The following is a 24,705-nucleotide window of genomic DNA, read 5'->3' as shown; positions in this document are numbered from 1 at the left end:
ATTCCTTCGATGTTATCAGGGGAGTTAAAAGCTGGCCGAGTGTCGGCCAGGGTTGTGAGAAAGCCCTGAGAGTCGAAGGTACTCCATTTGCGTGAGGAGCCGCCGGCCATCAGGGGAGCAAGAGTCCGGCCAGCAATAGTAATGATGGTATTTACTAAGTGGTGATCTGACCAAACACAAGAAGAGATAACTGGCTGGGACAGGGCCAGATTACAAGTCCAGATCTGATCCAAAATATGGCCCTTAATGTGGGTGGATTGAGTGACCTGTTGGGTGAGATTTAGGCTAGTAAGAGTCTCGAAGAGCTCTAAAGCATGAGGTCCGGCACTGATGTCATTGAACCAGTAATTTAGGTCACCTAGAAGGGCAAAGCTGGAGTGCTCCGTTAAGAGGTTGAAGAGGTGTTCACTCAGAATAGTGGAGAAAAGTGGCATAGGGTGTGGAGGCCGGTATAGCAGGAGGAAAGTGAAGGCACCAGTACCGGTTTCCACACTAATAAGTAGATTGTCTACCTCTGGGAGAGGGAGGGAAAGGGATGAGATGGTGTCCAAATGCTTAGATAAAATGGCTGCCACCCCGCCGCCAGGCCGGCCATCTGGGCGGTCGGCATGATGGATATAATAATCAGGGGGGAGGGCGGCCAAGATATCAGGGAGAGACTCAGACGTGAGCCACGTTTCTGTAAGCAGAAGTATATCGGGTCTATTTTCCGTCAACAAGATAAAAATATCTTCAGCATGTTTCACTAAGGAACGAGTGTTCAAATAGGACATACTGATAGATGTAACATTTTTAGCCGGGTTTCCTGTGTTTGTGTCTCGACCTGGAGAAGGTAGACCAGGGCGCATGAGGCCGGCAGTATGTGCACGACGGCTAGTGGTAGGGGACAGTGGGGGAGCAAAAGGCTGTAATTTTTTAAGCTCGTCGAGCGAGTACGTAATAAGGTGACTAGCGAGGGGTGCCCTAGGGCCCGGCCCTTCGGCGCGCAGGCGGCGCGCCCGCTGCGCTCGTCCGCTGCGCGTCCGGGGAATGCACATTATATAAGGGCGTGAGAGGGCGGCGTCAGGGGCGTCGCCTCAGAAAGGGGCGTGGCCTCCGTCCTCGCCGGGATGGCGGTGTGAGCAAGTTTGCAGGTTCTCGGTCAGCGGCAGCGCTGTATCAACAGCGTAACAGCAGGTAGGCACCAAGAGTGCGAGTGCAACACAAATAATAAAATCACAATACAAGTGTAATTGTTTTAAAAAGTCGAACACAAGACGCTCTCGGCTTCCGCTTCAAGAGCTCGGGTCTGTCTAACGCGCGGCGCTAGTTAGCAATACTATTTATAGGGGCGGCGTCAGGGGCGTCGCCTCAGAAAGGGGCGTGGCCTCCGTCCTCGCCGGGATGGCGGTGTGAGCAAGTTTGCAGGTCCTCGGTCAGCGGCAGCGCTGTATCAACAGCGTAACAGCAGGTAGGCACCAAGAGTGCGAGTGCAACACAAATAATAAAATCACAATACAAGTGTAATTGTTTTAAAAAGTCGAACACAAGACGCTCTCGGCTTCCGCCTCAAGAGCTCGGGTCTGTCTAACGCGCGGCGCTAGTTAGCAATACTATTTATGGGGGCGGCGTCAGGGGCGTCGCCTCAGAAAGGGGCGTGGCCTCCGTCCTCGCCGGGATGGCGGTGTGAGCAAGTTTGCAGGTCCTCGGTCAGCGGCAGCGCTGTATCAACAGCGTAACAGCAGGTAGGCACCAAGAGTGCGAGTGCAACACAAATAATAAAATCACAATACAAGTGTAATTGTTTTAAAAAGTCGAACACAAGACGCTCTCGGCTTCCGCCTCAAGAGCTCGGGTCTGTCTAACGCGCGGCGCTAGTTAGCAATACTATTTATAGGGGCGGCGTCAGGGGCGTCGCCTCAGAAAGGGGCGTGGCCTCCGTCCTCGCCGGGATGGCGGTGTGAGCAAGTTTGCAGGTCCTCGGTCAGCGGCAGCGCTGTATCTTACTGACAGACAATGGAGTACAATGGAGTACAATTCACTTCAGATAACATGAAAGAGTTTTCATCTAATTTCAGTGTTAATCAACATAAAACTATATTGTATTGCCCCTGGGCTAATGAGTTGGTAGAGCGGATGAATCGCATATTCAAAGAGTGTCTACAAAGAGCAGAATTCCTAGACACCCCTGCTATTTTTGCCTTCCAGGAGACTGTATGGGTATTTCGCTCTACTCCCAATAGCGTTACTGTTGTTTCCCCCTCCCTGTTATTGAAGGGCAGAGCTCCAAAGACCAGATTATCTCCTTAATGGGTGAGGAAGAATGGAGTGTGTGTGGTGGACTGCATTGAAATTGCTAAGAGAGTTTGTGAACACCTAGTCCACCTAGTCCAGTATAAGAACAGATATGATCAGACCAAGCATGTGAAATCCAGGGTGTTTCAGGAAGGAGCGTGGGTCCGTGTTGACCTTCCTAAACCATGTAGGAGGGAAGACACCAGATTATCCAAAACTATCAGGATAGCCAGAGTAGTCAGGAACGTGGTTCATCTTGAAAATGGTCAAACCTGGGGCATGGACAAAATTATTCCACACAGACGGGTGGATGGGTCAGGGATGTGTGTGAAGAGTGAAGGGGAATGATTATTCTTACGGTACTAGGAGAACTCAGAGTACCAAGTCATCACCTGTGCAGTTTAAGGACTACAATTTAATATGATTTCTTCTTTGATGTGGTTAAGGAATACAGCATATGTGATTATTTTGTTATGATATTCTTCTGCGCACCCTTATTTCTCTTCATCCCTTCTCCAGTTCTCCCCCTTCTCCCTGTCTTTTTCCCATTATTTTCCTTCTCCTTTTTTTCCTTTTATCACCCTATGTAAAGGAGGTGTGTTATAATCTCATGTATATTGGTACATTCCGCTCCCCCTCCCATATGCCCTGCTTGGTATGTGTCATGCCTTTGTTTGCCAAAATTCCACAGCTGACTCCAGCTGACTGGAACCTGTGGTGGTGGAGAGATGAAGTAAAAAGTTCTTCTGCACTTCCCTGTGTAATCACAGATTGTAACAGTTTCCTTCCTCAGATTTTCTTCTAAAACATTTATCTGTCTTCTTACTTATTCCTGCAAATGTTAGCTTCCTACATTTTTAAACCTTTGCTTAACTTTTTACTTTATTTTGCCCACTCTCTAGCTGCCCCTCCCGCATCCTCCCATTCCGTGCCATTGCCCCCCCTGAATTTCTACCTTCCTATGCCTTCTCATCAAAACTTCCACCACCTGTCTTGTCTCCACAGCTTCTGAAGTTATCAACATTTCTGCCCCGGAAGTACTGGACGTCATAAACTGTGACGTAATCTCAATTAACATCTCCTACTCCAAAACAATATTTCCGCCCACAATCTCCTGGAGCATCAATTCAACATCACTGACCACCTGGGTGGTCAATACGTCATTACTGCAGATAAATACGACCTACAAAGATCGGCTGGAAATTTACTACCCGGGTTCCATCATCATTTCTGAAGCCCGATTTTCAGATTCTGGGACCTACACAGTGAGGGTGGAGGCGGAGCATGCCCTTCCGGCAGAGGCAGTTATCCAAGTCAATGTTTCTGGTGAGTTGGCTTCCTTTAATTTATCTATGTATTTTTGCAATTTTATATAGCGGGGACATGGCTAGAAGGCATCAGAGCGTTTTTCAATAAGCAGGATACATGAGTTACAGCGGGTTACAGTTATAGCAATTCAACTCGGACATTTACATAAGTAGATGTGTCCAGGAATTATCACTAAAGACAGAGCAGTTGCAGTGGCGTAGCTAGGCCTTGGGCTGCCTGTGGCGACCCCTGCGCTTTGCCTCACACAGCCAAATGTAAGAGGATGGTTGCATGCTGGCTATTCAGGTAAGAAGGGGGTGTTGTTAGCGATTCCTGCGGCTGCCACCCTGAACAGCTGTAGGTAAGACTAGCCACCCCCCTTAGCTATGCCACTGAGCAGTGGTTCAGAGGACATGCACAGTTAAAGCATCAGGGGGCATATTAACAAGCCAGGCGATAAAATTATCGCCGCTTTAGCGGCAGAAAATTGCCTCTAAAACGGCGATAATGGGCTTGATAATATGCTCTATGGAATTCCAATTGAAGCCCTTGTTAGATGTCCTTCACAGGATGTTCAGCATAATTTCCGTGACTCAAACCCAGTTCCCCAGATTCGAGGTTGACCACCCTAGCCGTTAGGCCAACTCTCTTTTCTCATATTTCCATCTAGAGTACCACCAAACCTCCACCGCCTTCATCCTGTGGGTTCCCTTTCCTCATTATTTTCTTCCCCTATCCTCAGCTTCCTAAAGAACTAGTGCGCAAAGGTGTCTTGAAACAAAATGTCTAGTTAATATGGGTAAACTCCGGGAGAAAGAATAAATTGGAGGGTTCACTGGTGCCGCCTTGCAGAAGTGGGTAAGTTGACAGCTCTGCATGATGTGTAAATTTATATGGCTGCCAACCTTTTAGCAAAAGCCCCAGACTGTTGAACCTCAAATTATGCAAATTGATCTAAATGCCGACATACCAAACTCCTTACAAGTTTCCCACAAAAACTACCAGACCAGTGTAGAATTCCAGTCCGGGTGCCAAAAACAAAAAACAACAAAAAGCCTTACTGTTTAAAAAAAATAAGGCATGTAATGGATATTCATAAAAAAGGATGAAGTAGCCTTTTTTCTATCCGCTTCATGGCCAAAACGGAAAGGAGAGACAAATAGCCACTCCTGATATTGCAGAGGGCAGATGCAAGGGCAACCACAGGTAATAGTAAGCTGGCAGTAAACAGCCATTACAACGCAGCCCGTTACCACGTGGTACCATTACATCGTGGCCTTTACAACGCAGGTACCATTATCATGCATACCATTACCATGCAGAGTTTTGCCTTTATCATGCAGGCCTTTACAACGAATTTCATTGGTAAGGCATGAATGGTTAAGGCATATGCTTTTTGAAAGTAAGTATTAGGTAAGTATCAAGCATTTATATGTGTGCATATGTATATGTATATATGTGTATATATATATATCCGAGTACTTCCGCAACATTAAATTACAGAACAGCACTCCGAGTATAGTTGATTAGATTTTAATCAGCTTGGCAGAACATAAATCACGCTTGACGTCAGATGCGTTTGGGCTTACAAAGCCTTTGTCACGACACCTGCGTACTGGAGCATTTCCTAATTTCAGTAGGTTTTGTGACATGATTCAAAGGTTGGTCGCACTCTGCTCGTCACACCAGCAAGTTGCCCCAAGGAACTGTGGTAGATGTAGTGGCGACGGCGAGTACGCCTATGCCACGATGTATGTAGAAAAGTATGTGTTGCATTAGCCATCCCTGGACACGTGTTTCGAGGTAGTTGCCTCTCGTCAGCAGGGAGCAGGTCAGTGTAAAGGGGTGCCGCGTGGACTGCCAAAATGTAATTAAACCAGGTTTTGTGACATATACAATGGACAACAAAGTGTTTTCAATAACAGCGGCCAGGTTGGTGTGTGCAATAAACATTAAATATGCCTCATTTTCAAGATATTAATTTGAAATTGTTTTATGCAAATCAATTAATATTTAACATTTAAGCCATTAAAATTTGAACTGTGCCACATTGAATTACAAGCTATTTTGTTTCAATGTTAACTGCCCAAGTGGGTCATATCTGCACTGCAAACTCTTGAGGCATGCCATAGTTTCCAAGAACTACGGCATAATGCCATATTCAAAGAAATGCAGAGACAAGAGCCAAACTAAAAATAAAAACATAATTAAAAATGTTAAATGAATCAGTATAACCAAAGCCACAATTATGCCCCATTGGGCATGAAAAAAAAGATATCTTCGCTCTCCTGCTTTCTTCAGGTTCCTCCAGCACAGCAATATTCAATGTCGCAATGCCTGAAAAATTAAGAAAAGACAGTAAGTTCACTCAAAAAAGAGTTTATAAAATCTTACACAATATTAAATGCTGATAGTATGCATGGAAAATATGACATAATTAGACTTTCATGACTGATGCTAGGCTGGCAAACTTTACAGGTCTGTGTACATTTCTTCATCCTAATTCAGACCCATCAGTTCTTTTGTACATATCTTTAAGATGTATCTACATTCCAGTTTCCTCAGTTTCTTTTACCTACCACCACCTCTAGGCAGTTTTTCTATTTGATCGAGTAGACTGTAGGTAAATTGAATGGGATTGCCATCGTGAAAATCCCTGAAGTATATTGCTACTGGATAGGTGTCATCAGTGTTCTTCACTGCTCTTATGTGCTGTAGGATGAGTTTATGTACTTGGTGTTTAGTACTGTTTATGTACATCTTTTGGCAAGGGCATCCCAGCACATACACTGCATAATCAGATTTGCAGTCATGTGGTTTTTGGATTGTTAGTTTTTTCTCCTATTTGAGATTCAATTTCACTGATATTTACACCATGTGAGCAGGCTTTACATATACTGCGTTTACGAAAGCCTCTCCCAGGTTTCAACCATCCACTGTCACTGCAAATTTTATGTTTTACTTGAGTATCTCTGATGGGTTGCGGTCTACGGTAGGTAATGGATGGCTGAGCTGATCTCATGGCAACTGTCTAGTCTTGTCGCAGAATATGCCCGTGCTTTAACCAAGCCTTTCTAACAAGGTTATGTTGTTGATTTTAGGTGGTAATGAATCTGCATTCAGTTTTTGTTGCCAACCGATCATCTGATTTCTTAAATAGTAATTCAGTACCTGAAATGACATTGGCTCTGGACCTGGCTTTCCTTAACATGTCATTGCTGTACCCCCTCTCTCTCAGTCTCCCTGACATATTATATTCTCTCTGATTGAAGTGAACTTGTGTGCTAAATATTCTCTTTGCTCTTAAAAATTCCCAATAAGGTATACTGTTTTACATTGCTTTGGGGTGGCAACTCTTGGCATGAAGTGTGGTATTCCCTGATGTCTCTTTCCTGAATACTGTGGTAGTCAAGGTAGACCTTACCACTTGCAGTTCAACATCAAGGAATTCTACGCAACTCCTCTCCACAAATTCTGCTGCAGTTTTCTGATTACCCTTCAATAATAGGAAAAGGTCATCAATATACCTATTCCACATTACAATATGTGGGGACCATTCCTGTAATTCCTTGCCAATGAGCACTTGCTCCTCCGACCAGCCCATATGCAGATTGGCATAACTGGGGGCAAAGCAGGCGCCCATGGCAGTACCATGTAGTTGTTGGTATATCACATTGTTAAACAAAAGAATGTTACTCGTAAGACATCACCTAATCATGTCAAGCAGCATGCCATTGTGTTTCAAGTAACCTATTGTTCCTATTGTTCTTGATTTTAGAAAGTCTCACAGCCCTCAATCCATCTTCGTGTTTGATGCTTGTATAAAGCAATTTGACATCTAGACAGTCCATCAAAAATGTATCCTCCCAATGGATGTCAAAAATTATTTTTTTTAAATCAGTGGTATCTCAAATGTATGATGGTAGTTTGATTACCAAAGGCTTTAGAAATGTATATACAAGTTTGGACACGGTAAAATCAAGGTTTTCAGGGATTTCCTGAAAAGGGTTTGAGATTGGATGAAACAAAGGTTATTTGGGAGTTGGTTCAGGCCTTGGATCCAATCACTGCAATTGATTTCCTCCCTTTTGAGACATGTCTGAAAACTGGGATTTTTAGAAGATTTGCATTAGATGATCTGAGAGTATGGCATAGTATATAGCGCGCAAACCTAGGCTGAAGGTAGTGGGTGCCTGAGGAATGAAAGATTCTGAAGGTAATTATCAAGATTTTGAGTAGGATTCCTTTGTGGATCGGTAGCCAATGTAGTGTTTCCTGTGCAGCAGATGATGATGACCTCCAGGGCCATTTTAGTACTAGTCGGGCTGAAGCGTGTTGTACCATCTGTCATGTGTGTAGGACCAACTTGTTAGCTCCTGCATGAAGGTTGTTGCAGTAGTCCAGTGAGGATGTAATTTAAGGCAACTGCGACTGCCTGTGTTGCCGTACTGGGGAGTAAGTCAAAGAACTTTTTAAGTGATTTTATCTGTTGGAAGCAGGTGCTAGCCACTGCTAAGGATTGCTGGTGGAAGGACAGTGCTGAATTAAATTTTACCTTCAAAATCTGGGTTACCGTTACTTTATTGGGTGCTTGGGGGGTGTCAAAGGGCCACCATAGATCAGGGGAAAAAGTATTCCCTTTTCCCAATAGCATGATTTTTGTTATTTCTGAATTACATATTTAGCGATTTGCTTTCATCCAATGAAAAACCGCTGTGAGGCAATGACGGAGATTTTCCTCAGCCAGTGTAGTATTTTTATCTGAGACCAGGATTAGCTGCGTGTCATCCGCATATAAGTTGGTCTCGATGTTAAAGGCTGATTTCAGACTAATTAGTGGGGCCATATAGACATTAAACAGCACTGTGCTGAGGATGGACCCTTACAGAACACAGGAGAGCAGAGTTTTTTCTGCTGAATGGTTTTGTCCAAGGGTAATTACTTATCTTATGTTTTGTAAAACGATTTTAGCAAGGCCAGGGCGAGGTGAGAGATACAATAGGATTCGAGACAGTCCAAGAGGATGACATGTGATACCATATCGAAGGCAGCTTTAGGTCTAATAAGACAAACACCGCATTCCTTCCCTAGTGGAGGGTGGCTTTAAGGGATTCCGCTGTGTGTAGGAGGGCTGATTTTGTAGAGTGCTGAGGCCTGAAACCTTATTTATTTGGGTGTAAGATGTTTTCTCCTTCCAGGTAAGTCATAAGTTGGGAATTAACACATTTTTCAGAGATCTTACTTTGACATGGGAATAGGGAGATGCGTCTAAGATTGGTGTGTGTGATGGGATCTGCAAGTTGTTTCTTTTGGAGAGGTTTGACTGCCGCAAGTTTCCATTCATTGGGAACTTCAGCTAGTGACAGTGAAGCATCTATTATATTGTTGATGACCGGATTAACAGTATCTATTATAGCATGTAAAATTAAAGGGGGACAGGAGTCAAAAGGATGACCTGATTTAACAGCAAGAGTAGCCTGAAGAGTTTGGTCTAGGCTGATGGTTTGAAAAGCTTGAAAGAAAGGTCAGTTTGTGCCTAAATCGACATTAGTATCAGCGGGAGGGATGGGGGGTGCTGAAAAATCATGTTGTAGTGACTGGACCTTCTGTTCGAATAAAAGCCTGATGCGGTCAGAAAGAGACTGTGATGGGGGGGATCTCTCGTTTAAGGGATATGGGGTTGGTAAAAGAGTTAACTATCTTTTGGCTAGCCAGTTTAGGCATTTTGGTAAAATAGGATTTCTTGGCAGCTTTGATTTAGTGATGGTAGTTTTTAAGAGCTGCCTTGAACTCAGTTAGTTCAGTTTGTTCATATTTTTGTCGCCATCTATGTTCCAGGTTCCTGCAGCATTTATGCATTTCATTCAGGTTTTGGGTGTACTATGGAGCAGAGGGTTTCTTAAACGGTTGATTTTTTGGCAGACCAGGGGATACAAAGCGATCCCTCAAGGTGGACATCCACTACATGAAACGTTGATTGTCTTCTATTGAGTAACCCAACAACCTAGGCCTGCATACTGAGGCTTCTAGATTGAGATCTGGAAGGGCTGCCATATTGTTCCACCTGGACTTTATGTTTTGAGTGGTGTGGATGTGGCCCTTGAAGTTTTTTGTGCACTGGTAACCAATTTCTAGAGGTATAAGGGTGTGATCGGACCAGGTTAGGCTAACTGGGGCCTTAACTGTAAGGGTCATGAGGTTAGAGCAGATACCATCCAGAGTGTGGCCTGCGTTGTGGGTGGGGGTGAGTATGCACTGTTTCAGGCCGAGTGTGTCCATGATTTCCCGGAAATGCATTGCGCCCGGGTAATTTTGAACATCTAAGTGAATGTTAAGATCTACAAATAGGGTGAAATTGGAGAATCTGAGAGTAAGTGAGCTCACAATATCTCCTATGCCATCTAAGAAGGTCTTATAGGGGCCTGGTAGGGAGTAGAGCAGAGCTCCTGAGAAAGCGAAAGAGTCCTCTAATTGGAAGCAGAATCCGATGCTTTCTGCACCTTTGAGGTCTGATATTTCGAATACTGAGCATTTCAGTATGCTTCGATACATTGAATTTGTGCATTTGTTTTGCGGATTTGCGACAGGTTCACGAATCCAGGAAATAATTAAAAAGAGTATGCATGCTTAAAGATATACATCTTACACGGTTATAGGTTGGCTCTAAGAAGAGCCGTTGTGTTCATTATGACTGTTTCTCCTTTATCTGTGAAGTGAACTCCATCACTTCTATAGATGTTATGTGTGTGAAAACGTAGGTTGTTGTTGTAAATAGAGCCCCTGCTGTGGTCTCTGAGGTAAGCAGAAACAACGTTATTGATATTCTTCCTAGCTTTTTCAATCTGTGGACAGAATTGATTGGACCACTTCCATTTCTGTCTTTGGTATATACAAAGACATTGTGAGGGAAATGTGACAGCAGTTGAGAAAAGGTATCCATCATTTGTATTTCCAATCTTGCCCCAGTCAATGTGCCAAGGTCATTGCAACCACAGGGCACAATCATGAGGTCAGTGGGTTAGAGATGCAAAAAGGTTTTAACCAAAAGCAGCAATTGGTGCCACTTTAATCCTCTCTGTGCAAACCATTTAACATCCACATTTTGCAAACTTAGGTCTTTGTCAGTACCTCTGTGTACAGCATACCTTTTGCACCAGAAAACATAGCTGTGCCCTATGATCCATACTGTAAGCATTTTGAAGGGATGTCTGAAAACAATAAAAGATGTCTATGGCTGAGGTAGTCAGTTGGTAGAATGAGAGGTATCTAAAATGATGGAGAAGATGCTGTTTTTGAGAAAACCGATAGCTGGATGTTCATCAACATTGTGGACTCAAAAATAGAATGCATATTACTTTGCTTAACAAGGATGTTTCTGATAGGTTATGGAAAAAAGTTTGGAAGGTACAGTAGAGTGGATAAGCTAATATTTTGTAAAAGTCAACCACACCTGCTGTTTGCATGTGTAAGCTGGTATCCTGTATTTCAAACTATGGTGAACTTGTGACATGCTGGTACAGTTGAAAGTTACAGAAAGTGTTACTATGGAAACTAGTATTAAACAGAATGGGGAAGGGTTGAAACTTAACAGTGGTTTGAAATATGAAATTCTAAGTTAAATATAAGTGATATGCTACTGAAGTATGATTCCCCAAATCAGTACCATGTTTAGAATTGGTGTGTTCATAAAAAATAATAGTATTATTGGAAATGGGTTTTTGAACTCCTGTAAGGGTGAGCGACTCCTTCGTAATGCTGCAGTGCAGCACCGCAGTGGAGTCGTGACTCCAATAAATTACAGAGGCATATTGGGTAGATTTAGAAGAGAGTGATAAAGAGTTACTATGTGTAACCAATAGAAAAGGGCTTTAGAATTTGAAATACTGAAGGGAGCATTTATATTTGTTACTTACATTCATTTGTGTGCAAAATGAGAAGGAAAGTTTGCCATTACTGTTTTTACCTTGCTGAGAGTGATGCATTACATTTATTGTATTGGAAAGAAAATCTTTTAGGAGTTTCTGACATTTTCACAATCTGTATTAGTATTTCAGAGGTGAGTTACATATGTGTAAGGTGTATTATGTATTGCGTAGGAGTAGCTCAGTGTTTGTAATTATATTTCTAACTTTGTTATGCATTATTTATAAAACTTTAGAGAAATATGATGTTTGAAATATGTTACCAAATGTACAAATGTTTATTGTAGTTTCTTTTATTATACTGAAATGAAGATTGAAATAAGTTATGCATACTAATATGTGTACTCCCTGAGTGTCTAATGAAACTGGTAGAGAAAACTGATGATTAAAACATGTTCATAGACGTATTAAACTGTATCCCAGGGTGTACGTGCATGCAGTCATCCAATCACTCAGGCACTACCCATGCACTCATCCAAAGACTCAGCCACTACCCATGCACTCATCAATTCACTGAGGCTCTAACCATGTACTCATCCAATGATAAAAGCACTATCCTTCCACACATTCATTCACACAGGTACTATAAATACACCCATCCAATCACTCTGATTCTACTCATGCACTCATTCAATCACATACATATTACTCTAGCACTGTTTCAATAACGCAGATGATATCCTCAGATTCACCCATTCACCCATGCACTACCCATGCACTCATCCAATGATTAAAACACTATCCTTCCACACAAGCATTCACACAGGTACTATGTATACACCCATCCAATCACTCAGATTCTACTCATGTACATATTCAATCACATACACATTACTCTAGCACTGTTTCAATCACACAGGTGATACCCACAGACTCACCCATTCACCCAGGAACTACTAATGCACTAATGGAATTACCCAGGTACAACCCATGCAGTCATTGACCCTAACAGCCACTATGAATACACTCATCCAATCACACAGGGACTACCCATATACTCAGTTATTCACCCAGGCACTACCCATGCACTCATCCAATGCACTACCCTTGCTATCATTCATTCACTCATAGACTACCCATACACTTATCCAATCACCCAGGCATTTGCCTTGCACTGATCCATTCACTGAGGAACTACCCATGCACTCTTCCATTCACTCAGGCACTACCAATGTACTCATCTGTTTACCCAGTCACTACCCTTGCACACATCCATTCACTCAGGCTCTACGCATGAAGACATCCCATCACCCAGGCACTACCCATGCACTTTTCAAAAGACTCAGCCAGTACCCATGCACTCATCTTTTCTCTTAGACACTACCAATGACCCAGGCATTACACATGAACTCATCCTTCCACGGAGGCACTACCCATGCACTCATACAATCACCCAGGCACTACACTGTACTCATAAATCACCCAGGCACAACCCATGCACTCATGCAATCACCCAGGCACTGTTCTTGTACTCAACCATTCACTGAGACATTACCTATGCACTCATCCAATCGCCCTGGCTCTCGTCTTGCACTCATTCATTCACTGAGGAACAACACAGGTGCTCATCCATTCACTCAGGCACTACCCATGTACTCATCTAATGACCGAGGACCTACTCTTGCACTCAAGGATTCACTGAGGAACTGCCAATGCACTCTTCTATTCACTCAGGCACTACCCATGCACTTATCTGTTCACCCAGGCACTATTGTTGCACTCATCCATTCACTCACCAATACTGATACACTCGTCCATTCACTGATGAACTAGCCATGCACTCCTCCATTCACTTAGGCACTTCCAAGTCACTCATCTGTTTACCCAGGCACTTCTCTTGCCTCTTTCTGAACCTCCCCTGCCTCTTTCTGCACTTCTCTTGAATCTTTATGCACTTCTCTTGCTTCTTTCTGGACCCCTCTTGCCTCTCTCTGTACCCCCCTTGCCTCTTTCAGTACCCCTATGCCTCTTTCTGCACCTCTCTTGCCTGTTTCTGCACATCTCTTGCCTCTTTTGCAGGTATCTTATCTCTTTCTGCACCTCTGTTGCTTCTTTCTGCACTTCTGTACCTCATCTCTGCACTTGTCCTGCTTCTTTCTGCACATATCTTGCTTATTTCTGTATCCCTCTTGCCTCTTTCTGCACTTCTCGTTCCTCTTTTTCCACTTTTCTTGCCCCTTTCTATATCTCTCTTGTGTCTTTCAGCACTTCACTTGCCTTTTTTGTATCTCTGTTGCTTCTTTCAGCACGTGTCTTGATTTTTCCTAACTCCTCTTGCTTGTTTGTGCACCCCTCTTACTTCTTTTTGTACATTTGTGCATGTCTCTTGCCTTATTCTACATTCCTCTTTCTGCACCTCTGCTGGTTCTTTTTGAACTTCTCTGCCTTCTTTTTGCACCTGTGTTGCTTCTTTGTGCACTTCTCTTGCTTCTTTCGTCATCCGTCTTGTTTCTTTCTGCACTCCTCTTTCAACTTTCTGCACTTCTCTTGTTTCATTCTCCATATCTTTTGCCACTTTCTGTACTTCTCGTACTTCTTTTTGCACCAGTGTAGGTTCTTTCTGCACTTCTTTTACCTCTTTCTGCACTTCTCTTGCTCCTTTTTGCAACTCCTTTGCTTCTTTTCTACACCTCTGTTGCTTTTTTCTGGACTTCTCTTGCTTTTTCGTGCACTTGACTTGCTTCTTTCTGCATGTGTTTTGCCTGTTTCTGCACCTCACTCTCTTCTTTCTGCACCTCTCTTGCCTCTTTCTGTACCTCACTTGCCTTTTTCTGCACCTCACTCTCTTCTTTCTGCACCCCTTTTGCCTCTTTTTGCACTCCTTTACCCTATTTCTACACCTCTCTTGCCTCTTTCAGCACCTCTCTTGCCTTTTTATGAACTTCTCAGGCTTCTTTCTGTACCTCTGTTGCTTCTTTCTTTCTTGTCTTTTTCAGTACTTCTTTTGCCTCTCTGTCTACCTCTGTTGCTTCTTTCTGTACCCCTCTTGCCTGTTTGTTTGTTTATGTTCATGTTTACGGGTTTTATATAGCGCATAGCTGCCCAAAGGCTTCCCAGCACTGCGGAAAAACAGGAAGTCATAGTTAGCATAATTTATTTAGGAAACAACCATGTCTTCAGTTTTTCCTGAATCTAGGTTCATCCGTAAGATGACTTAATTCCTTTGGCATGGAGTTCCATAATTTAGGTACCAAGAGAAGGAATGATCTTCCTCCCCATCTGGCTCGTCTAATCCTAGTGATCTTGGCCAAGCGATCTGAGGTGGATCTGAGGGCTCTTTTCGGTGTGTCTGATGTGATGAGTGTCCTGAGGGGAGCGGGCCCATTGCCATTCAAGGTCCTGTGCTATGCATAATGCTTTAAATTTGACCCTGGCCTGTACTGGCAACCAGTGCAGTGATCTCAGGGCCTCTTTCGCTGTCTCATGACTGGTGTCTTTCTGAGTATCCTAGCGGCTACATTCTGTAGCACCTGAAGCCTGTTCAAAACATATTTAGGTGACCCCAAGAAGAGAGAGTTACCGCAGTCCAGGTGGGAGATCACCAGCGACTGTATCACTGTCTTTCGTGTCTCCTCTGGGATGAGGCCTAGAACTTCACAGAGCATGCACAGGATTCCAAAACATGTAGCGGTCAGTTTTCTGGCCTGTGTTTCCAATGTCAGATTTGGGTCTAGCCACATTCCTGAGTTCTTAATGGAGTTTCTGTGAACCGGCAGACATCCCAGTCATTTTGGCCACTCCATGGTGACTTGTGATGGGAGACTGTTTCCTAGAAATATAAGTTCTGTTTTGTCTCCGTTTAGTTGTAGCTTACAGTTTGTCATTCAATTGGCTACCTTTTCTATTCAAGGAGTCACTTGGTAGTCTTTTGATTTGGGGCCCTCTTCCATTGACACTACCAGTTGTGTATCGTCCGCATAAGATGCGATTTACAACCCAAATTCCTGAACAATCTCGACCAGGGGTTGCATGTATAGATTAAATAGAGTGGGGCTGAGTGCGGAGCTCTGTGACACTCCACAAGTTGCTTCTAGGACGTCCAAATAATGTCCACCTTCTGTGATCTGTACACTTCCCATTTTCTGCACCTTTCTTGCCTCTTTCTGTATTTCTCTTTACTTTCTCTGCACTTCTCTTGACTCTTTCTGCAACTCTGTTGGCTTTTTCTACACTTTTGTACCTTCTTTCTGCACTTGTCTTGGTTCTTTGTCCACTTCTCTTGCTTTTTTCTGCATACCTCTTGCTTATTTCTGTACTCCTGTTTCTCCTTCCTGTACCTCTTTTGCCGCTTTCTATACTCTCTTGCATCATTCCTGCACTTTTACTGCCTCTTTCTACAGCTCTGTTGCTTCTTTCTAAAGTTCTGTTGCCTTTTTTTCACTTTACTTCTTTCTTTCTGCACCTCTCTTACCTCTTTCTGCACTTCTCTTCCCTCTTTTTCCACTTGCCTTGCCTCTTTCTGTACCTCTCTTGCCTCTTTGTGCACCTCACTTGCATCTTTTTTTACCTCAATTGCCTTTTTCTGCATCCGTCTTCTCTTTATCTGCACTTTTCTTGTCTCTTTCTGCACCTCTGTTGTTACTTTTTGAACTTCTCTGCCTTCTTTGTGCACTTGTGTTGCTTCTGCACTTCTCTTGCTTCTTTCTGCATCCCTCTTGCCTCGTTCTGCACTCCTCTTTCTTCTATTTGTACCTCTCTTGCCTCTTTCTACACTTTTTTTGTGTTTTCTGAACTTTCTGAACTTCTCTTTGCTCTTTCTGCAACTCTTTCTGCAACTCTATTGCTTCTTTCTGAACTTCTCTTGACTCTTTATGCACCCCTCTTGTGTCTTTTAGCAGCTCCCTGCCTCTTTGTGCACTGCTCTTGCTTTTTTTCTGCACCTCTCTTGCTTGTTTCTGTACTCCTCTAGCCTCTTTCTGCACCTCTCCTCCCTCTTTCTTCACCTCTCTTGTGTGTTTTTTTGCAATTGTCTTGCTTCTTTATGCACCTCTGTTGCTTCTTTGTGTACTTCTCCTGCTTCTTTCTGCACCTCTACTGCAGATTACATTGTGAGTAGGCCTGGGCGGTAAATTCCGTTCCGCTCGCGGAATTTGCGGAATTTCTGTAATTTCGCGTTCCGCAGAGAACGCGAAATTGCCAAAAATTCTGCTTTCTGCGACTTCGCGAAATTTTTTCTTGTTCGCGTTCTCAAAATGCGTGTATTGATTCGGATACTTCTTATAAGTCTATGGAAAGGTACAGTTGATGTAGGCTGTATACATTTAGATGCGTGCTTGAAATGGGAAGTATAGTCTGTGCAGTTTAAAGTTCTGCTGGCTATCATGACTGAGGTATGTGTCTACTTGTACATGTATTATTTTGTGTGTTATTCATCTGAAGATGCTAGCCTAAAAAGCTGGTAGCTTCTCCTACAGGTAGAGTAATCTTCTTGGTTCTGTACTGTTATTTGGTCACACAGATAGACATGTTTTACATATGTAGGTGGTATGGAGCCCCTGCAATAAACTAGTCACTGCCCATGTGCACTGTTTTATGAGTAGACAGGAATACATACAATTTCCTGTCCAAAAAGTTAGATAGCTTCTGCTCTGCAGCACAGGTATTCAATTATTTGTATGTTTCTATTTATGTATCATGGCACAAGCAAAAGGTATACACTCACACATCAATGCTTTCTGGAATAGGGTAAGAATTACAAGTGTTATCTGTGAAGGATTGCTGTTTTAAATTTCGCTATGCCCAACATTCGGAGTCATCGGTGAATAGTGAAGCTTCTGTCTGTTCTTTTCTTGCCTCTTTTTTCACTTCTTTTGCACTTTTCTTGCTTCTATGTGTACTTCTCATGCTTATTTCAGCACCCCTCTTCCCTCTTTCTGTACCTTTATTGTCTCTTTCTGCTACTCTCTTTCCTCTTTTTCACTTCTCTTCCCTCTTTCTGTACCCTTCTTCCCTCTTTCTGCACATCTGCTGCATCTTTATGCACCTGTTTTGTGTCTTTCAGCACTTCACTTGCCTTTTTTTGTATCTCTGTTCTTTCAGCGCTTCTCCTGGTTGTTTTCTAACTCCTCTTGCTTGTTTGTGCACTCCTCTTTCTGCATGTCCCTTGCCTTATTCTATATGCCTCTTTCTACACCTCTGTTGGTTCTTTTTGAAATTCTCTGCCTTCTTTCTGCATTTGTGTTGCTTCTTTCTGGACTTCTCTTGCTTTGTTCTGCATCCGTGTTTTTTCTTTCTGTACTCCTCTTTCATCTTTCTGCGCATCTCTTGCCTCTTTCTCTATATTTGTTGCCTCTGTCTGGACTTTTCTTGCTTCTTTTTGTACCTGTCTAGCTTCTTTCTGTACTTCTTTTGCCTCTGTCTGTACCTCTCTTGCTTCTTTTAGTAGCTCCTTTGCTTCTTTCTGCACTTTTTCTGCACTTGTCTTGCTTCTTTCTGCACATGTCTTGCCTGTTTCAGCATCTCACTCTCAACTTTCTTCACCACTCTTGCCTCTTTCTGTACCTCACGTGCCTCTTTATGCACCACATTCTCTTCTTTCTGCACTCCTCTTGCTTCTTCTACACTCCTTTTTCTTCTTTGTGCACTTCTATTGCCTCTTTCAGCACCTCTCTTGCCTCTTTCTGCACTTGCCTTGGCTCTTTCTGCACTTCTCTTGCTTTTTTATGCACTTCTCTCATGTCTTTCTACACCTCTATTGCTTCTTTCTGTACTTTTCTTGCCTCTTTCTGCACTTCTCTATTCTTTTTTAGCACTTGTCTTGCCTCTTTGTCCTCCTCTCTTGCTTATTTCTACACCTCTTTTGCCTCTTTCTGCACCTCACTCTCTTCCTTCTGCACCTCACTTGCCTCTTTCTGTACCTCTCTTGCCTCTTTCTGCACCCCTCTAGTCTCTTTCTGTACTTCTCCTACCTCTTTCTGCACCGTAGTCTCTTCTTTCTGTGAATCTCTTGCCTCATTCTGCACCTCTCTTGTCCTTTTCTGCATTTCTATTGCCTCTTTTTGCACTTGTGTTGCTTGTTTCTGCACCTCAATTGCTTCTTTATAATCATTTTGTGTCCCTTTCTGCACCTCTGTTGCTTCTTGCTGTACTTCTTTTGCCTCTTTTTGCACCTCTCTTGCCTCTTTTAGCATCTACCTTGCTTCTCTGTGCATTTCTCTTGGTTGTTTCTACAGTTCTCTTGCTACTTACTGGTGTCTGCTTGAAATGGGATCTGTAGGAGAAGGTACCAGCTTTTGAAGCTTGCATGTTCACATGCATAATATGCGTGAGAAAATATCTGCAAATAGACACATACCTCAGTCACGAGAGCACACAGACCTATAAACTTGACAGTCTGCAGTTTCTGTTTCAAGCAGACACCTAAATTAATACAGCCTACTTTGAGTGTACCCTTTCACACACTCATATGTAGTAGCCTAATCACTAATTCCTCTGCCAACATGTCTTAAATTTCCCTTTACTCTTTTAGGTTCACTATTCTTTGACTTTCTGAATGTTAGGCATACCCAAATTTAAAACAGCAATCCTTCCCATGTTACTAATGTAAGTCCTATTGTATTGGTAAAGGTATTCATACATGTGCCTGTAGCTTTTGGTAGTGGCATGATACATAAAAAGAAACATACAAATACTTGAATATCTGACTTTTACTTTGTATGCTAGCTAATTTGTGTAGAAAAAGCTGTATATATTCCTTTCTGCTAATGAAACAGGGTATGGGGGTATTGAAAAGTCGATTTGAGAGGGTCTATATAAGATACATATGTAAGACATGTCTGTGTAAGTGAATGATAGAGCACTAGTGAGAAGGTTTGTGTACCTGTCTGAGAAGCATTCAACTTTTTTTTAAGTTTGAGTTTATTAAGGGCTAAAACAGAAAAGGAAGCAACAGCAATATAATGAGATACCAATACCTTATGTAATAGAAAGGTAAAGGGGTAAGAGAGATATATAATATAAGGGAAAAACAACTGGAGATAACAAGAAATTTATGCAATTAGAAATAACATTGTAAGCATAACAATAATCGAGGTGAAAGACAAAATAACGAGATGATCAGTAATAAATAACAATTAATCAACTAGAAAGGAGAAGGCATAGGGGAAATTTAAGGTAGGTTCTGTACATCATCTGATCCGTTTTTAGAAGCAATATTCGAAGAGGCGACTAAGGATAAATAAGTTGTCAAGGGAAGCCATCGAAGTCTCTTTTGATAGCCAGGGAAATGGGGAAACATAATTAGTGTCCAGCCGATGGTGGAAACATACTGCATTCCACCAAGAGCGAAAGGTGACTTTATCAGCTTGCTTCCAGTTCGATGGTATTAAATGAAAAGCAATAGCTAACAATAAATCTAGAAGCTTATAGCGCTGTGAAGATTGAGGCCAAAGAGGGGAGAGAGTACCCAGGAAGATGTGAGTGAAGGAAAAGGGAACATGGACGTTAAAAAATGTCTGAATTTGTGACCAAACATGTTTCCAAAATTGAAAAATTGAAGGGCATTCAAATAACATATGTTTTAAATCGGCAATAGGGCAAGGACAAGACCAACATGTAGAGGGCGTAGCAGGTGAAAAAGTTGCTAGTAGCATCAGGGAAAATAAAATACGGTGATAAATGAAAAAAAGGCTTTGTGTGGTGTTAGCAGCCCTAGAAGTCTTATGGATTTTTGACCATATTTTGTTCCAGAGAGGAATTGACCAGACTTGTAAAAAATCTTTTTCCCAAGCTATTTCAACCTTAGTTTTGAGTCTATCCAAAGAAAATTGAAAGGATTTGTACAAAAAGGAGGCGGAAGGAGAATTGTCTAATGCAGAGGACACATTTTTATACACGATAGGGAGATCATTAATAGTAGGTAAAGATTGAAGATATTGAACGTTCGAAGGATAAAGAAGATTATTTTGTGAACGAGATGACGAAGGTAAAGAAAATTGGGATTGGAGATCAGAAAAGGTAAGGGGTTGGTTATCAGATAAGAGTTGAGAGATCCATCTCAAGCCTCTAGAATGCCACGATTTCCAGTATATGGGACGATTACGAATCCGGAGAGATTTATTATGTCAAATAGGTTGTTGATGAGTGGAGCTAATAGAAGGATAGGAGGAAGATAGTATAGGGATAAAAGGTTTACGGGAGTGGGATATGATGGGAGAACAAAGAGATGCCGTGTTAGAAGTGAAGGATAAGATTTCTCGAAAGTCAAAGGGGTCAATGGAGGCAGTTTCTATTTTTAACCAAAGAGGAGGATAAAAAGAAAGATCAGTATAGATCCAACGGGCAGCTCACCTTAGTGAGAAAGCACGATGATAAGTTTTGAAATCAGGAAACCGAAGGCCTCCATTAGGTTTGTCCTTTCTCAATGAGGAAAGAGCTATACGAGAACATTTACCTTTGCATAAGAATTTAAGGAGGATGGAATCAATTCTTTTAAAATAATAATCAGGGATAAGAGTAGGAATCATGGAAATAGTGCATAATATAAGAGGGGAGAGCATAATTTTATTGAGTCAAGACGACCCACCAAGAGAAAAAGAGAGGATGCCAGTGTGTAATGATATCATTCAATGTTTTGATTATATAATCAAAGATTATTTTGAGAGCATCGGATAACAGAGGAGCGAACCATATTCCTAAGTATTTGATCTTAGAAGATGCCAGGAGAAACCAAAATATTCAAAAAGGGGTTTTTGATATAAAGCATTTAAAGGTAAAATTTCACACTTATCAACATTAAGTCGATAACCAGAAATTTTAGAAAAGAAGGATACTTGTTAGAGAAAGAAAGGAAGGGAGGATTGAGGATCAGAGCAATATAAAAGAATGTCATCAGCATAAACTGAGAGCTTAACCTGATGAGAACCAAAATGAAAACCGGTGATATTGTCATCCTGCCGAATCTTGGTTGAAAAGGGTTCCAGAGCCAAAAGAAATATTAAAGGGGATAAGGGGCAACCCTGTCTGACACCCCTGTGTAATGAAAAATAATCGAACGTCATACCATTAACAAATATTGACGCTTGGGGGCCGGAGTATAATAAAGAAATAAAGGTAAGAAATTTAGGGGGGAAGCCAACCCATTTCAAAGCATGAAACATAAAATCCCAACTAATTCAATCAAATGCTTTCTCAGCATCTAAGGAGATCGCAGCCAAGGGGTGATCTAAAGAAGAGGCTTTACTTAGAACATTAAAAAAGATGCGTGAATTTTCTGATGCAAGTCGCCCCTTGACGAAACCAGATTGTTCAGGGCCAATAAGAGCAGGTAATAGTGGATCCATACGAAGAGCCAGAATCTTCGTAAAGATTTTATGATCAATATTGACCAAAGATAAAGGTCGACAATTATTGTAAAGAGAGTGGTCTTTATCTTCTTTAGGGACTAAGCAAATCAAAGCTTCTTGAAACGTACCGCATGAAGAACCCGTGTCAGGAAAAGATTGAAATGAGAGTAAAAGATTTGGTAAAAGTAGTGGTGCAAAATGATTATAGAATTCAATGGTGAATCCATGTGGACCGGGAGCCTTCCCGCGTCGCAAAATTGAAACAGCACGGGAGATCTCTGCTAGTGAAATGTCAGATTCCAAGGATCCGAAATCGACGTGATTGGATGGAAGAGGGGATATAGATTGAAAATAGGAGAGAAGGTCAGATGAGTCGGGTAGCATTTCAGGAGTATAAAGGTTTTTATAAAATGCAACAAATTCATTTAAAATATCCTTATCTTTAAAAAGAGAGACGCCAGAAGAACCTTGTATAGATTCTATTTTCGTACGCTCTTTTCTCACTTTCAAATAGTTAGCCAGCAATTTTCCCATCTTGTTTTGACCTCCATAATAATGAGAACTACTTTTTAATAAAAAAAATTAGAGGCAGCCTCAGGAGATAATTTGTTAAAAGTAAGTTTAGCGTCAATAAGATCTTTCAGAGAGAATTCAGTGTTGGAGTGACAATATGTATATTCAAGTTGTTTAATTTTAATACGTAATTGGGAAGATTGAGCTTCTATGAACTTTTTTTTCTGTGAAACAGAATTAATAATAAAACCTCTAGCAGCAGCTTTGAAAGAATCCCACACCATAACGAAGGGGGAATCAGGAGTATAATTAATAACAAAAAATTCAGTAGCAAAAAAGTTACATTTTTGACAAAAAATAGAATCAAGGAGTAAAGAATTATTAAATTGCGGTGAGGGAAAAAAGGGATGAGATCAATATCTACAAGTACAGGGGCATTTTCAGAGATTAGAATAGAGCCAATTTCAGAGTGAATGGCATGTTGGGCTAATGGTTTACTTAGAAAGAGATAATCAATACGGGATTGGGAGTGATGAGAGGGAGAGTAGAAACTATATTCTCTAAGGACAGGGTGACATAATCTCCAAATATCTACTAAAGCTTTGTGACGTATAGAGGCGGTAAACTGAGAATGCATTTTAGAAGGAGAGAATTTAACTTTAGAATGTCTGTCTAGGAGAGGATCAAAGATTTGATTACAGTCGCCACCAAAAATAATATAATCATCATCAAATGAAAGCAGTTTTTCAGATATAATAGGCCAAAAAACGCAGGAGGCCTGGAGTAATTTAATTGTTTGTTCCACAATGAGTACACGTGAGTCCAAGGAGGACCATTTATCGTGCAAAAATTGTAAAGTCTTAGTAGTCTCCTCCATGATGTAATGTAATGTAATGTAAAGTCTACTTCTATAGCGCTACTATCACTCCACGGAGTATCTTGGCGCTCACCCAGCTCAGATGTATGAGAAGGGGGGGGAGTCGACACAGATTCGCACAGAACACTACATCTCAAACCATTGCTATACAAGCTGAATCGGACATAGAGTATACCCAAGTTTTTAATGCTTTCCTGTATTGGGTTTCATCCGACAAGGAACGTAAGGAAAAGGGGAGCTTGTTCCAGGCTTTAGCACCCAACACGAAAAGAGATTTGCCACCTTTGGTTGTCAGCCTGAATTTAGGTATAACCAACAAGTTCTGGCCCACAGATCTTAGACAACGTACCGGATTGTATCGTCTGAAACCCTGGCTTAAATATTTAGGGCCTCGATGGTGAAAGGCCCTAAAGGCAATCAAGAGAACCTTAAAAAGAATTCTCTTTGCAATTGGTAGCCAGTGTAATGCATCCATTGCTGCAGAAGCTGATGATCTGCGAGGCCAGCCTAATACTAGGCGGGCCGCTGCATGTTGGACCTTTTATAATCTGTGGAGTACCGATCTGCTGGTTCCTGCGTATAAACTATTGCAGTAGTCCAGCCTAGAAGTGATCAAGACCACTGCAACAGTTTTTCTGGCTGACAACGGCAAAAAATCAAAGAACTTTCTCAAGGTTTTGGTTATGTGAAAACATGTGCCAGCTACCGCAACAGCTTGTTGTTTAAAGGACAGCTGGTTGTCAAATTTAATGCCTAAGTTCCGGACTGATGTGATGGTATTGGGAGGAGTTACCTCACCATCAGGCCAACAACCTTTCGGGAAAAACAGATTTTCTTTTCCGACCGGAAGAATTTCCGTCTTATCGGCATTACATTTAAGATGATTGTCTGTCATCCATTTAAATGTTGAGGCTAGGCACTCTTTGAGATTTTCTTCGGCACCAGCTCGATCCCTGTCTAACACTAGGATAAGCTGGGTGTCGTCAGCATACGAGATGGTACTGATCTGGAAAGAAGCGATCAATTCTATCAGGGGAACCAAGTATAGATTAAAAAGTATGGGACTTAAACTCGAGCCCTGGGGAACTCCAGATCTGAGGGCCTTTGCTTCAGATTGATACTGGCCCAATACTGTAATTTGGTGTCTGTCTCTAAAAAAGTTTCTCTGCCAGGTCAGAGCTGTCCCATCTACCCCCGCGGCAGCTAAACGGTCCCCTAAGATGTTATGTGAGACCGTATCAAAAGCTGCCGACAGGTCAAGTAGAATTAGGACAGCCTTCTTTCCCTGGTCGATGGCCCAACGGAGAGTTGTAAACAATAGGGCAGACTCAGTAGAGTGTTTTGACCGGAACCCTGACTGATTAGGATGTAAAATATCATTTGTTTCCAGGAAATTTGTGAGTTGGTTATTCACAAATTTTTCAGTTAGTTTAGACATCACCGGATGCAGGGAGATTGGGCTTAGGTTGGAAAGGGTGGTAGGGTCGGCAAGGTTTGTTTTCTGAAGCGGTTTGACCGCAGCAAGCTT

At 42.1% G+C, this 24,705-nt stretch overlaps 1 protein-coding gene across 1 annotated transcript in view; it reads left to right on the top strand.

The window, feature by feature from the left end:
* The window catches only part of LOC146809052 (uncharacterized), a 477,319-nt gene that overhangs the window by 133,555 nt on the left and 319,059 nt on the right, over positions 1-24,705 (top strand). The window contains exon 9 of the mRNA XM_085614821.1: positions 3,280-3,600. Within this exon, the coding sequence (XP_085470947.1) occupies positions 3,280-3,600 (321 nt within the window). The remainder of the gene's footprint in view (positions 1-3,279; positions 3,601-24,705) is intronic.

This window comes from Triturus cristatus, chromosome 7 (genome assembly GCF_964204655.1).
Source record: "Triturus cristatus chromosome 7, aTriCri1.1, whole genome shotgun sequence".
NCBI classification, from domain to species: domain Eukaryota; kingdom Metazoa; phylum Chordata; class Amphibia; order Caudata; family Salamandridae; genus Triturus; species Triturus cristatus.
The sequence above is the reverse complement of the archived record's forward strand: the minus strand, read 5'-3'. Positions and strand labels throughout refer to the sequence as shown.